Below are 16,019 nucleotides of genomic sequence, written 5' to 3' on the forward strand. Positions count from 1 at the left end.
TTCGGAAGAAGTGTTTACATGCGCTCCAATTTGAATGACTATCGGCATAAACCACCCGTGTTGATCGGAAAGAAATTTTGATCCGATCGAGTCAAAATATTCAGAATAGTGTGTTTACATGAAGCATTTTTATTTCGGTCAGGCCCGGAGACGGCAAGCCACCTTTTTCTTTGGCGAGAACCATGGATTCTGACTTTTCCTTTTGTTCGCTACTTTTGTTTTACCTCTCTTTTTTAAATGGAGCTCTTCTGTGCCTTCAAGACCATACGTTTGTTTTTGCTAGTCTCGGGTTTCGAGCTACAAACGCAACAGTATAAAACGTTCCTTCTTTCTAGCGTTTGTTAGCCTTTCTACCGTCGAGTCGAACAGCTCTAAGCTCTTTTAATATATCCAGTAAAACATTTGTTTTGGATAAGGGCATGTTCTGCTTCGTGTTTCCCGCCATGACTTCCACCGGCTTCCGTAAATGCCGAGGTGTAGCTGACGTCACAGACATGACATAATTTCGACCCAGACTTCGGAAGAAGTGTTTACAATTTGAATGACTATCGGCATAAACCACCCGTGTTGATTCGGGTCAAAATATTCCGAATAGCGTGTTTGTTAACATGAAGCATTTTTATTCCGGTCCGGCTTTTAATCCGATGAATTGTGTCCATGTACAAATGTTTCGTGTCTGAGAAGGAAATGCAAAAAGTCATCTTGTGACATTTCCTAGTCTACCAAAAGCCCGCCTCGTCACCGTCAGGTGAAGACTTGGTCACTGGTTGTCGTACTCACATGGGTCTCAGATCCATGAAGAAAGTCATTGAGAGCTTCTGGGTCGCTGCGGGTGAGAGAATAAAAAACAGTTACAGCCATTTATGTCCTGGTTATAGTCACATCCAAATTGTGACTTACCAAATCACATCTAGAAGGCACCTGCCGTCTTCATCATCCATGACAACTGGCAAAGACGACAACAATGATGAGTTCCTTCCTATTACTCGCTACATTATTTCACAGCCCTGTGGGACTAACCAGTTTCCAATATTTGGATTATAACGCCAAGAGCAGTTCAACAGGGCCTGAAAGTGTGACGTGGAAACGCACTGCATTGTGGGTCTTGCTGGACGCTGAACAGCTATTTACATGGGCGAATGCAAGACTTAAGTTTTGTTTTTTTTGTCCTTCAACAAGTTCCATACTTGGGGCGAACGCGCGGCATCATTAACTGCCAGAATCGTGGTCATGATCGCTTTAGAAAAAAAAAGGATTTGGTGAGATTTTTCTCATTTCCAGCGTGAAAGCAAAGCCGAAGGAAGTCGGGTTAAGAAGCAAATAAAGAGACAGCGAATAGCCTGGGTCGATCAAACATCACTTTTAACGTCATCACCCGGTACATGTTGCTGTGTTCATGGCATTTTCACACTGGTAAGTCTGAATCAAAACATACCTTATTTAGGGTTACATGTGGCATTTAGTAGGATGTAGGGTTGTACGGTATATCGGCACTAGTATAGTATCGCAGTACTAATTAATCAAAAACGGTACTATACTCTATTTGAAAAGTACCGGTTCCCGGGAATGACGTCACGTCGTCACATTGCTGGTTTTACGAGCAGAGGAGCATGTTAGACAACGCACACACACAGAGTGCTTACAAGCAGACACAGTGTGTTGACTGAAAAGGGAGAATTTACGCATTTTGGCTTAAAAACTAAAGATAAAGGTGAAGCTATAACACTGAAACCCCCACAGGAAGAGGTGCTTTAAAACATGGCTAGCTAGTTAGCGGCTAATGTCCATCCGCAGTGTTTTAGCTACTTCTAAATCACTAATCCTCACCTCCATGGCGACAAATAAAGTGATTTTCTTACAAGTATCATTATTATTGCAGGACGAGGAATAGATAAACATGCGTCACTACACACCGTAGGAGGATACAATAGCTCACCGGCGTCACCGCTAACAAAAGCTAGCGCGCCTGAATGTACCGTAAACAAATGCCATGGGTGGATCTACACCTGACATCCACTGTAATGATACCAAGTACAATAGCGTATCTAGTCCATACTACTATGATTACATCCATATTTTTTATCGTCACAAAATCTTTTTTCCTTTATCTAAAATTCATATTATGTTTACAAACTCAGGAAATACATCCCTGGACACATGAGGACTTTGAATATAGTATGATCCTGTAACTACTTGGTATTGGATCGATACCTAAAATTGTGGTATCATCCAAAACTAATGTAAAGTATACACAACAGAAGAAAAAGTGATTATTACATTTTAACAGAAGTGTAGATAGAACATGTTAAAACAAAGAAACCAGATATTAACAGTAAATTAACAAATGGATTAATAATCTATTTTTACAGTTTGTCCCTCATAATTTAGATAAAATAATAGAATGACACATTTTGTTACTGCATACGTCAGCAGACTAATTAGGAGTCTTTGTTTGTTTACTTACTACTAAAAGACAAATTGTCTAGTATGTTCACTATTTTATTTAAGGACAAACTTGCAATAATAAACATATGTTTCATGTACCCTAAGATCCATCCATCCATCCATCTTCTTCCGCTTATTCGAGGTCGGGTCGCGGGGGCAGCAGCCTAAGCAGGGAAGCCCAGACTTCCCTCTCCCCAGCCACTTCGTCCAGCTCCTCCCGGGGGATCCCGAGGCATTCCCAGGCCAGCCGGGAGAGATAGTCTTCCCAGCGTGTCCTGGGTCTTCCCCGCGGCCTCCTACCGGTCGGACGTGCCCGAAACACCTTCCTAGGGAGGCGTTCGGGTGTCATCCTGACCAGATGCCCGAACCACCTCATCTGGCTCCTCTCGATGTGGAGGAGCAGCGGCTTTACTTTGAGCTCCCCCCGAATGGCAGAGCTTCTCACCCTATCTCTAAGGGAGAGCCCCGCCACTCGGCGGAGGAAACTCATTTCGGCCGCTTGTACCCGTGATCTTGTCCTTTCGGTCATGACCCAAAGCTCATGACCATAGGTGAGGATGGGAACGTAGATCGACCAGTAAATCGAGAGCTTTGCCTTCCGGCTCAGATCCTTCTTCACCACAACGGATCGATACAGCGTCCGCATTACTGAAGACGCCGCACCGATCCGCCTGTCGATCTCACGATCCACTCTTCCCCCACTCGTGAACAAGACTACTTCAACTTTATTCCCATAATTTCAAGACTATATTCTCTTGTTTTGTGTTTACTTTTCAGTGTTGTTTATATGTTGCACAGACCAAACGAGACGACTCCTCAACAAACGCGCACGCCATATTTAGCATCCTGAGCATATGTTTGAAAGAAATCCTACTCTTTTTAAAATCACCGTTATCATTTTTAAACTCATAATTGTATTATTCTGCTTGAAAGAAATCTGTTACGGTCTTACTGTCGATCGTCATGGAGGTCCAGAAGGACAGTTGACGGGGGACTTTGACAGAAATGAATAGAAAGACTGAAAGTAATCCATCGGGTCAAAACATGGCAGACTAGCTCACAAGTGCATGTAAAATAAATGAATGTGATCTCACTAGAGCTGAGAATTTATAATTGCAGGGATGTGTGCACCCTTTCAGAACAAAAAGAGGAACATTTTGGGAAAATAAAGGAGGATTCTGTCAGCAAATGAAAAATTTGAAGAAAAAAAAAAAGACTACATTTCCTGCATCTAGGTGCATTTCTACACTAGATTTGTGTGAATGCTCCAAACATTCACACAGGCTTTTCTACACCAAAATTAATATATTTCTTCTTCTTCTCCACATTTTGCATCCGATTCAAAGCGTTCCAACTTCAAACTGTTCAGCCTATTCGGGAATCGCAGTCTTTCCCTTGACAAATTCCAAAAATTCCCAGATTTCCGGGACATTTTTCCCATTAGAAATGAATTGGCCATTTTTCAAACTTTCACCATTTCCACATTTTTCAACCGATTCAAACCATTCCACCTTCAACATATTCCACTCATCCTGGACATTCACACTATTATTTTTCCAAGTTAAAAAATATTCCAGGAATTCCCAGAATTCCAGTTTTTTCAAACCCTATTTTCAGTCGACTACTCCTTCCACATATTTCAACCCACTTCAACCGTTTTACTGTTAAAACATTACTCTTAATCAGGACAAAAAAACTAAGTTGTTTTTTGAACTGGAAAATTACCGGTTTCCCCAAAATTCCAGGAATTCCGATTTGAAAAAATTCCAACACCAACCATATCAACTCATTCAGAACATTTAAGTCTTTTAACATTTTCCAAAAAATCCCCGCTTTTCATGAAATCCCCAAATTTCCATGAAATTCCCATTGAAAAGAATGGGACATTTTTCAAAGTTCCACAATTCCCACATTTTTCATCCGATTCAAACCGTTCCAACTCCAAAATATTCACAGCCTGTTCAGGAATTATGTGATCTCCTTCAACAATTTTGAAAAATATTCCAGGTTTTTAAGAATTCCCAGTTTTCAGGGACATTTTCCCCTTTCAAAATGAATTGTCCATTTTTTAAACTTCCACAATTCGCATATCTTTCCACGTATTCAAACCATTCCAACATCAACACATTCCACTCATCAAACTAACACTTTCCCAACATCCAAACCAAATTCCGTTTTTTCCTGGAAATTCAAACTCTTCCACATTCCAACATTCAAACTATTCTTACATTCATACTACATTCTATCAGTATTTCACTTCAACTTCACCATTGGAGCATTCACACACACAATTCCTTCAGGAATTGCCTCATCTAGTTTAACTTTAGGATTTAATCTCATCTCTCAACCTCTTTTGGACACTTACATGTCCAATCTAATGTACCACACAATTTTCATCAGATCATTTACTAACATTATCATGAATGAAAATGTCATGTCAAATTCTATAAACATGTATGCAAAGAACTCCGACAACCTTTCTCGATTGGCGACTCTGTCCTGTAGCCACGCCCCCTCAGGTAACATCCGCTGTTGGGACCTCTGTTTACAAAAACATACCTTTTCGCTGGCTTCTAATAAATTCTCCAGAACAGGGATGTCAAAGTGGTTTTCATTGAGGGCAAAACAGTACTACTGTTTTTTGGGGAGGATTTTACGGAAAAAGCTGGCAGCTTAGTTGCGAGAATTGTTGTGTTGAATAGACATTGGTTTTTACAACATGATATTGTTCATAGAAAAACAGCACAAGTTATTTTTTTATTCTGGCAACTTAGCTGCCAGTTTTTCTACCGTTAAAAACAACAACCCTAGATTTTACAGTCAAAAACTGGCAGCTCAGTCAACAGAATTTTAAGGCCAAAAACAGTAGTAGTTTTTGTCAATTTACAATAATATGCTGTAAAGAACAAGGTAACATTTATTGTAATTTTTATTAATTGTGTGAATGCTCCAAAGCATTCACACGTTTTTTTATTATTCAACTTCAACTTCTCCAGATTTTGGCACGCTCTACCTTCCACATTTTTCATCCGATTCAAACCGTTCCAACTTCAAACTGTTCAGCCTATTCGGGAATCGCGGGCTTTCCCTTGATAAATTCCAAAAATTCCCAGAACTTCAGCTCTTCCGGGGCATTTTTCCCCATTCAAAATGAATTGGCCATTTTACAAACTTTCACCATTTCCACATTTTTCAACCGATTCGAACAATTCCTCCTTCAACATATTCCACTCATCCTAGAAAGTTCAAACTATCATTTTTTCAAGTTCTAAAAAATTCCAGGAATTCCCAAAATTCTCTTTTTTTCAAATCCTTTTTTCTAACGACAACTACTTCCACATTTTTCCACCCACTTCAACCGTTCCATCGTCAAAACATTCCTCTTAATCAGGACAAAAAAACAAAGTTGTTTTTTGAACTGGAAAAATTCCCGGTTTTCCGGAAATTCCATTTCTCAATTAAAAATGTTATTACTACTTCACCATTTCTCGGACGATTTGAAAAATTACAACACCAACTCATTCAGAACATTCAAATGTTTTAGCATTTAAAAAAAAAATCCCAAATTTCCATGAAATTCCAATGAAAAAGAATGGGACATTTTTCAAAGTTCCACAACTCCCACATTTCTTACCTCATTCAAACCATTCCAACTCCAAAATAAGTCAGCCTGTTCAGGAATTGTGTGCTCCCTTTCAAGAATAGTAAAAAAAATTCCCAGATTTCCTAGAATTTTCAGTTTTTAGGGACATTTTCCCCATTCAAAATGAATTATCTATTTTTCACACTTCCACAATTCCCACATTTTTCAACCTATTCAAACCATTCCTCTCATCCTGGATATTCAAACGTAACACTTTCCTACGTTCCAAACCAAATTCCGGGTTTCCTGGAAATTCAAACTCCTCCACATTCAAACTATTCTTACGTTCATACTACATTCTGTCAGCATTTCAGTTCAACTTCAGCATTGGAGCATTCACACGCAATTCCTTCAAGAATTGCCTCATCTACCGTATTTTCTGCACTATAAGGCGCACCTAAAAACCACAAATTTTCTCAAAAGCTGACAGTGCGCCTTATAACCCGGTGCGCTTTATATATGGATAAATATTAAGATTCATTTTCATAAAGTTTCGGTCTCGCAACTTCGGTAAACAGCCGCCATCTTTTTTCCCGTTAGAACAGGAAGCGCTTCTTCTTCTACGCAAGCAACAGCCAAGGTAAGCACCCGCCCCCATAGAACAGGAAGCGCTTCTTCTTCTACTGTAAGCAACCACCCGCCCGCGTAGAAGAAGAAAAAGCGCGCGGCTATTACCGCGTTTCATTTCCTTTGTGTGTTTACATCTGTAAAGATCACAAAATGGCTCCTACTAAGCGACAGGTATCCGGTTCATGAAAAGACGCAATCTCTCCATCCGCACACGGATTACTATTTCACAGCAACTGATATTCCTGTGAACCGCACTGTGGATACAACGGGAGCACGTACGGTGAATATTCGCACCACAGGGAATGAGAAGTCATCCTTCACTGTGGTTCTAGCTTGCCATGCTAATGGCCAGAAACTTCCACCCATGGTGATATTCAAAAGGAAGACCTTGCCAAAAGAGACCTTTCCAGCCGGCGTCATCATAAAAGCTAACTCGAAGGGATGGATGAAGAAAAGATGAGCGAGTGGTTAAGGTAAGTTTAAGTTTACGCGAAGAGGCCGGGTGGCTTTTTTCACGCAGCTCTGTCCATGTTGATATACGATTCCATGCGCGCCCACATCACGCTGGTTTTAATATATTATTAAAGTTTGACTGACCTATCTGACTGTTTTTTTGACATTCCTTTAGCGCAGTTAGATGCGGCTTACAACACGGGGCGGCTTATAGGTGGACAAAGTTTTGAAATATGCCGTTCATTGAAGGCGCGGCTTATAACCCAGGGCGCCTTATGGTGCGGAAAATACGGTAGTTTACCTTTAGGATTTCAACTCATCTACCAACCTCTTTTGGACACTTACATGTCCAATCTAATGTACCACACAATTTTCATCAGATCATTTATTAACATTATCATCAATGAAAATGTCATGTCAAATTCTATAACATGCATGCAAAGAACTCCGACAACCTTTCTCGATTGGCGACTCCGTCCTGTAGCCACGCCCCCTCAGGTAACATCCGCTGTTGTGACCTCTGTCTACAATAATATACCTTCTTGCTGGCTTCTAATAAATTCTTCAGAGCAGGGATGTCTAAGTGGTTTTCATTGAGGGCCACATGGCAGTTATGGCCGCTTGTAACAGTGAATAATGTATGAATTTGCCTCTGGATTTCATTATTAATTATATCAATTGTTTTAAGTAGACTGTTGATATTACAGTAAAAACTTTACAATTACAACATTATACTGTAAAATAGTGTTTTTTAAATTTTTTACAACATTTTACAGTAAATGGAAAACACTACCACTGTTTTTTGGGGGGTTTTTTACGGAAAAAGCTTGCAGCTTAGTATCCAGAATTTTTGTGTTAAATTGACATTGATTTTTACAACATGATATTGTGAATGGTTGTGAGCCCTGGAGTAAAATAGGCAGCTTATTAAAGTACAAATTGTCATAAAGTGATGGCAAATAAGAGGAAAAGTGTGTTACTTTACACAAAACACAAGCACTAAAAAAAAAAGACGGTATGTTTATGTTATTTGTCGCTGCGTGGAGGCAAAGTTTGCAGCTCCAGCATCCGAGCAGGGAAATGTGAAAAAGACAAGACAAATGGCCAAATGGTTCGGGACTAACAGTATTCGGATTGTAACCGTCCAAATATGATTGGCAGCAAAGCGGACAAGTAAGCTAGCAGAACGGTTAGCTAACTAGCGAGTTTTCTGTCGGTGCTCCGCGTCCTGCAACTCGTTCAAATCGCATTTTATCGATATTTCCTTTAAAAAAACACGATATTTTGACTCAAACATGAATGTTTAAAGTTGGAACCAGGTCAGTGGAGCCAACTCGCCCTGGATGCAGGATGGATGGAGAGCCAGGAGGAAGGGTTGTGAGTAGAGATGTCCGATAATATCGGCCGATAAATGCTTTAAAATGTAATATCGGAAATTATCGGTTTCAAAAAGTAAAATTAATGACTTTTTTTAAAACGCTGCTGTACGGTAAAACACGGACGTAGGGCATACTTGCCAACCCTCCCGATTTTCCTGGGAGAGTCCCGAATGTCAGTGCCCCTCCCAAAAATCTCCCGGGGCAACCATTCTCCCGATTTCCACCCGGACAACAATATTGGGGGCGTGCTTTAAAGGCACTGCCTTTAGCGTACTCTACAACCTGTCGTCACGTCCGCTTTTCCTCCATACAAACAGTCACATAATATATGCGGCTTTCACACACACACAAGTGAATGCAAGGCATACTTGGTCAACAGACATTGAGGTCACACTGAGGGTGGCCGTATAAACAACTTTAACACTGTTTCAAATATGCGCCACACTGTGAACCCACACCAAACAAGAATGACAAACACATTTCGGGAGAACATCCGCACCGTAACACAACATAAACACAACAGAACAAATACCCAGAACCCCTTGCAGCACTAACTCTTCCGTGACGCTACAATATACACCCCCCGCTACCACCAAAACCCTCCCCCATCTCCCGAATTCGGAGGTCTCAAGGTTGGCAAGTATGCTCTAGTATACTCTGGACTGAAGCTGTGTGCCTTCATTGTTTTTGTAGCTGTTGTTTTGAGGCATGTTTAAAAAAATAATGCACTTTGTGACTTCAATAATAAAAATATGGCAGAGCCATGTTGGCAATTTTTTCCATAACTGGAGTTGAAGTTGTTCTCTTATTTTGGAAAACCTTGTTTTTGATTGATTGAAACTTGTATAAGTAGATTGCACAGTACATATTCCGTACAATTGACCACTAAATGGTAACACCCCAATAAGTTTTTCAACTTGTTTAAGTCGGGGTCCACGTTAATCAATTCATGGTAAAGTTACATTGTTTAATGCATCCAGCGGGGCATCACAACAAAATTAGGCATAATAATGTGGTAATTCCACGACTGTATACATCAGTATCGGTTGATATCGGAATCGGTAATTAAGAGTTGGGCAATATCGGAATATCGTATATCGGCAAAAAAGCCATTATCGGACATCTCTAGTTGTGAGCCTTGGAGTAAAATAGGCAGCTTTTTAAAGTACAAATTGTCATAAAGTGATGGCAGGAAAGATGTGTTACTTTACATAAAACACAAACACTAAAAAAAAGACGGTATGTTTATGTTATTTGTCGCTCCGTGGAGGCAAAGTTTGCAGCTCCAGGACCCGAGCAGGGAAATGTGAAAAAGACAAGACAAATGGCCAAATGGTTCGAGACTAACAGTATTCGGATTGTAACCATCCAAATATGATTGGCAGCAAAGCGGACACGTAAGAGAGCTGGACGGTTAGCTAACTAGCGAGTTTGTGTCAGTGCTCCGCGTTCTGCAACTCGTTCAAATCCCATTTTATTGATATGTCCTTTAAAAAAACGCGATATTTTGACTCAAATATGAATGTTTAAAGTGGGAACCAGGGCAGTGGAGCCAACTCGCCCTGGATACAAGGGGGATGGAGAGGGTTGTGGAGTAAAATAGGCAGCTTATTAAAGTACATATTGTCATAAAGTGATGACAAATAAGAGGAAAAATGTGTTACTTTACACAAAACACAAGCACTAAAAAAAAAAAAAAAGACGGTAAGTTTATGTTATTTGTCGCTCCGTGGAGGCAAAGTTTGCAGCTCCAGCATCCGAGCATCGTTCAAATCGCATTTTATATACCCTGAGATGGGTAGGTCGTGAGTTCAAACCCCGGCCGAGTCATACCAAAGACTATAACAATGGGACCCATTACCTCCCTTGCTAGGCACTAGGCATCAAGGGTTGGAATTTGGGGTGAAATCACCAAAATGATTACCGAGCACAGGTACCGCTGCTGCTCACTGCTCCCCTCACCTGCCAGGGGGTGGAACAAGGGGATGGGTCAAATGCAGAGGCTAATTTCACCACACCTAGTGTGTGTGTGTGACTATCACTGGTACTTTAACTTTTTAACAAACATGCATGTTTAAAGTTGGAACCAGGGCAGTGGAGCCAACTCGCCCTGGATGCAGGGGGGATGGAGAGGGGTTGGCTTTGTGGAGTAAAATAGGCAGCTTATTAAAGTACATATTGTCATAAAGTGATGACAAATAAGAGGAAAAATGTGTTACTTTACACAAAACACAAGCACTAAAAAAAAAAAAAAAAAGACGGTAAGTTTATGTTATTTGTCGCTCCGTGGAGGCGAAGTTTGCAGCTCCAGCATCCGAGCATCGTTCGAATCGCATTTTATATACCCTGAGATGGGTAGGTCGTGAGTTTAAACCCCGGCCAAGTCATACCAAAGACTATAACAATGGGACCCATTACCTCCCTTGCTAGGCCCTAGGCATCAAGGGTTGGAATTGGGGGTGAAATCACCAAAATGATTACCGAGCGCGGCCAACGCTGCTGCTCACTGCTCCCCTCACCTGCCAGGGGGTGGAACAAGGGGATGGGTCAAATGCAGAGGCTAATTTCACCACACCTAGTGTGTGTGTGTGTGACTATCACTGGTACTTTAACTTTTTAACAAACATGCATGTTTAAAGTTGGAACCAGGGCAGTGGAGCCAACTCGCCCTGGATGCAGGGGGGATGGAGAGGGGTTGGCTTTGTGGAGTAAAATAGGCAGCTTATTAAAGTACATATTGTCATAAAGTGATGACAAATAAGAGGAAAAATGTGTTACTTTACACAAAACACAAGCACTAAAAAAAAAAAAAAAGACGGTAAGTTTATGTTATTTGTCGCTCCGTGGAGGCGAAGTTTGCAGCTCCAGCATCCGAGCATCGTTCAAATCGCATTTTATATACCCTGAGATGGGTAGGTCGTGAGTTTAAACCCCGGCCAAGTCATACCAAAGACTATAACAATGGGACCCATTACCTCCCTTGCTAGGCACTAGGCATCAAGGGTTGGAATTGGGGGTGAAATCACCAAAATGATTACCGAGTGCGGCCAACGCTGCTGCTCACTGCTCCCCTCACCTGCCAGGGGGTGGAACAAGGGGATGGGTCAAATGCAGAGGGTAATTTCACCACACCTAGTGTGTGTGTGTGACTATCACTGGTACTTTAATTTTTTAACAAACATGCATGTTTAAAGTTGGAACCAGGGCAGTGGAGCCAACTCGCCCTGGATGCAGGGGGGATGGAGAGGGGTTGGCTTTGTGGAGTAAAATATGTGGCTTATTAAAGTACATATTGTCATAAAATGATGGCAAATAAGAGGAAAAATGTGTTACTTTACACAAAACACAAGCACTAAAAAAAAGACGGTATGTTTATGTTATTTGTCGCTCCGTGGAGGTTTTCAGCACAGCATCCGAGCAGGGAAATGTGAAAAAGACAAGATCGAAACGCGCGGTTTCCACTGCCGAGGAGGTTTGGACCGCGGTTTTCTCGGGGCGTCTCTGGCAGCGAGCATCACAAACATAAACAAATATAAACAAGACACATTAGGCTTTGCACGCCCGCCGCGCTACAAAGGCAGCGGATCCTAGCCACTGCGCAGCGCCACTGCGCAGGATATGAATGGAGACGCTAGCAGCTACATGCTAGCTATCGTTCCCCCACCCCACCCCCCCCCCCGCTCCAAAAACAACACCAACCCGCCGTGTTCCGCTTCAAATAACGCCAACAATAGCGACTCGAGACGGCGACGCGACGAGGAGAGCCGTCGCCCCTCAGCTGGGACTCCGCGGCGGTGTTACATCGGGGCTAACCTAGCTAGTTAGCCTGGCTAGCCTGCTATGCTACCAACAATAATGAGACGTATCGCTAGCTTGAGCCTTTGACATTCAAAACAAACCGCCATGAGAGGCGGCTTTAAAAGCTCCGCTGCCCCGCCGCGCGGCGCTCCGCCCGGGCTGGCCTCGCCGCCGGTGTGGACGCGGGGCGGACGAATTGCGCAGCGAGCTTCTATGTCGCCTGGCGAGCAAAATATGAGTTAATGTTGGAATAGTCTTGGATGATGGGGGTAATGCTTGCTGGGGAGTTCGCTGGCCAAAGCAGCCCGAGTGCGGCGGCGTTGCGCTTCGACGGCGCCGGCCGCGCACTCGGCAAGGCCGGTGCAGCGGCGGAATAATGCAGCTTTGTTGCAGTTATTGGCATTAATAGACAAATTGCTACATTGTAACAAACTCACCCGAGACGATAGAGGTGCAGGCAGCGCGGGGTCTCCAGGACAGCCTCGCACGGGCTGCTGCACAGGACCCAACTACGGGCAGGAAGCTTAGGCAACTTCCGCTTTGCCTGATTGGAATCCGCGCTCCTTTCCGAGCGCGCTTTCATAACCTATTCGTTTACCCCCAAAACTCCAGGAAAAATTAGGATTTTTTTTTTTATTGCGAACAAAAAGGCGATCGTTTTGCTTTTGTTAATAAAATGACAAAACGGGCATTTTTATTGCAATTATGTCTGCCTTCAGAGGGCCGCTTGTAACAGTGAATTATAAATATTTAGCTTGTTACACAATTTGCATACAGACAGTATTTTGATTGTTATCAATCAATGTTTATTTATATAGCCCTAAATCACAAGTGTCTCAAAGGGCTGCACAAGCCACAACGACATCCTCGGTACAGAGCCCACATAAGGGCAAGGAAAAACTCATCCCAGTGGGACGTCGATGGATATGGTTATATGTATTACTAACAGATTGATAGATAACTTCAAGCCATGGTGACATGCAGATATTTAAAAAAAAAAAAATTTTATAAACAAAAAAAAAACAGATTGATGGATAACTTGCTTGGAAATCAAGCCAAGTTATAATATAAAAGTATTTATTTTTGATAAACAAAAAAGTTTGGAACTTCTTATAAAAAAAAAATGGACAGAATAAAAGAAAGTGCCATCATTCCATCTTTTTGCAGGCCAGAATAAATCATAAAAGTTTTTGTATTTCAATTTGTGGAGTGAAATTATGGAATGGTTTGAATGTGGAGTTAAAGCAATGTCCAAACATAAACCAGTTTAAAAAGAAGTATAGGTACATGGTATTCCAGAGGTACAGAGATGAAGAAGGGCTTTGATATTGGCTTGTTTATGTTACAGAAGAGTGTGGGGCTGCCCATTGAGGCAGTGGTGTTGCTGTGGTGGCATGATACCATTTCCATGATCACTAGTGGTAATGGTGTGGCTATGTATGTGTGTAGTGTGCATATGTATGTATATATCTATAATTTATGTATATACAAGTTCATTAAGTTTGTACATTGAGTGAACAGGTAGTTCTAACTCAGAGTAATTTATGATTTAAAGAAAAGGGGTGGGATTAAATAAGTGTAAACTTCTTCTCACTCCTTTTCAAATATGTAAAAAAAGAAAAAGAAAGTCCAATGCTCATTTGTTTTTGTTTTTTCTTTTCCATTGTTTTCATTTTGTTATAATGTCTGTTAAGGCTATAGCACTGTATTGGATCAGGTTTGCTCTTGTTTTTATGCATATTTGAAATAAAAATATATCAATCAATCAATCAATGTGACGGACCACGTAAAATGGCGTGCCAGACCACTTCAATCAGGGGTCCCCAAACTACGGCCCGCGGGCCAGCATCCAAAATCCGGCCCACGGGTAGCCCTGAGTAAAAAATAAAAACAAAAGTTTTTATTTACGTATTTATTTTTAATTATCTTTTAATCTGTCCTTTCTCGCCCATCCATCAATCCATTTTCTACCGCTTGTTACTGGATCTCTTAGCCGCTCGGGCTCAGGAAGCTTAGGCGACTTTCGCCTTGCCTGATTGGAATCCGCGCTCCTTTCTAAGCGTGCTTTCATAACCAATTAATTTACCCCCAAAACTCCAGGAAATAATTAAGATTTATTTTTATTTTTATTACGAACAAAAAGGAGATCGTTTTGCTATTGTTAATAAAATGACAATACGGGCATTTTTATTGCAATTCTGTCTGCCGTCAGAGGGCCGCTTGTAACAGTGAATTAAAAATATTTATACACGTGGAATAGCCTTGTTACACAATTGCATGCAGGCAACTGATTTTTGATTGTTATATGTAGAGATGTCCGATAATATCGGCCTGCCGATATTATCAGCCGATAAATGCTCTTAAAATGTAATATCGGAAATTATCGGTATCGGTTTTTTATTATCGATATCGGGGTTTTTTGGGTTTTTTTTTATTAGATCAACATAAAAAACACAAGATACACTTACAATTAGGGATGTCCGATAATATCGGCCTGCCGATATTATCGGCCGATAAATGCGTTAAAATGTAATATCGGAAATTATCGGTATCGTTTTTTTTTATTGTCAATATCGGGTTTTTATTTTATTTTTTTTATTTTTTGTTTATTAAATCAACATAAAAAAACACAAGATACACTTACAATTAGTGCACCAACCCAAAAAACCTCTCTCCCCCATTTACACTCATTCACACAAAAGGGTTGTTTCTTTCTGTTATTAATATTCTGGTTCCTACATTATATATCAATATATATCAATACAGTCTGCAAGGGATACAGTCCGTAAGCACACATGATTGTGCGTGCTGCTGGTCCACTAATAGTACTAACCTTTAACAGTTAATTTGACTCATTTTCATTAATTACTAGTTTTAAATTGTTTTACTTTCTTTTTTATTCAAGAAAATGTTTTGTATTTATTTATCTTATTTTATTTTATAATTATTTTTAAAAAGGACCTTATCTTCACCATACCTGGTTGTCCAAATTAGGCATAATAATGTGTTAATTCCGCGACTGTATATACGGTACAGAGCCCACATAAGGGCAAGGAAAAACTCATCCCAGTGGGACGTCGATGGATATGGTTATATGTATTACTAACAAATTGATGGATAACTTCAAGCCATGGTGACATGCAGATATTTAAGTTGTTTTTTTTTGATAAACAAAAAAAAAAGCTAACAGATTGATGGATAACTTGCTTGGAAATCAAGCCAAGGTATAGTATAAAAGTATTTATTTTTGAAAAACAAAAAAGTTTGGAACTTCTTATAAAAAAATGGACAGAATAAAAGAAAGTGCCATCATTCCATCTTTTTGCAGGCCAGAATAAATCATGTGACGGACCACGTAAAATGGCGTGCCAGACCACTTCAATCAGGGGTCCCCAAACTACGGCCCGCGGGCCAGCATCCAAAATCCGGCCCACGGGTAGTCCTGAGTAAAAAATAAAAACAAAAGTTTTTATTTACGTATTTATTTTTAATTATCTTTTAATCTGTCCTTTCTCGCCCATCCATCAATCCATTTTCTACCGCTTGTTACTGGATCTCTTAGCCGCTCGGGCTCAGGAAGCTTAGGCGACTTTCGCCTTGCCTGATTGGAATCCGCGCTCCTTTCTAAGCGTGCTTTCATAACCAATTAATTTACCCCCAAAACTCCAGGAAATAATTAAGATTTATTTTTATTTTTATTACGAACAAAAAGGAGATCGTTTTGCTATTGT

The 16,019-nt window shown here is 40.8% G+C and overlaps 1 protein-coding gene across 2 annotated transcripts in view; it reads right to left on the reverse strand.

The window, feature by feature from the left end:
- Window positions 1-12,844, reverse strand: part of bicra (BRD4 interacting chromatin remodeling complex associated protein) — a 42,843-nt gene extending 29,999 nt beyond the window's left edge. For both annotated transcript variants that reach the window (XM_061972351.1, XM_061972350.1), the window contains exons 1-3: window positions 12,726-12,844; window positions 901-946; window positions 781-826 (exon numbers count right to left, since the gene is read on the reverse strand). In XM_061972351.1, the coding sequence (XP_061828335.1) occupies window positions 781-826; window positions 901-941 (87 nt within the window). In that variant the 5' untranslated portion in view covers window positions 942-946; window positions 12,726-12,844. The remainder of the gene's footprint in view (window positions 1-780; window positions 827-900; window positions 947-12,725) is intronic.
- Between the last annotated feature and the right edge of the window lie 3,175 nt (window positions 12,845-16,019).

This window comes from Nerophis lumbriciformis, linkage group LG17 (genome assembly GCF_033978685.3).
Source record: "Nerophis lumbriciformis linkage group LG17, RoL_Nlum_v2.1, whole genome shotgun sequence".
Taxonomy (NCBI): Eukaryota; Metazoa; Chordata; class Actinopteri; order Syngnathiformes; family Syngnathidae; genus Nerophis; species Nerophis lumbriciformis.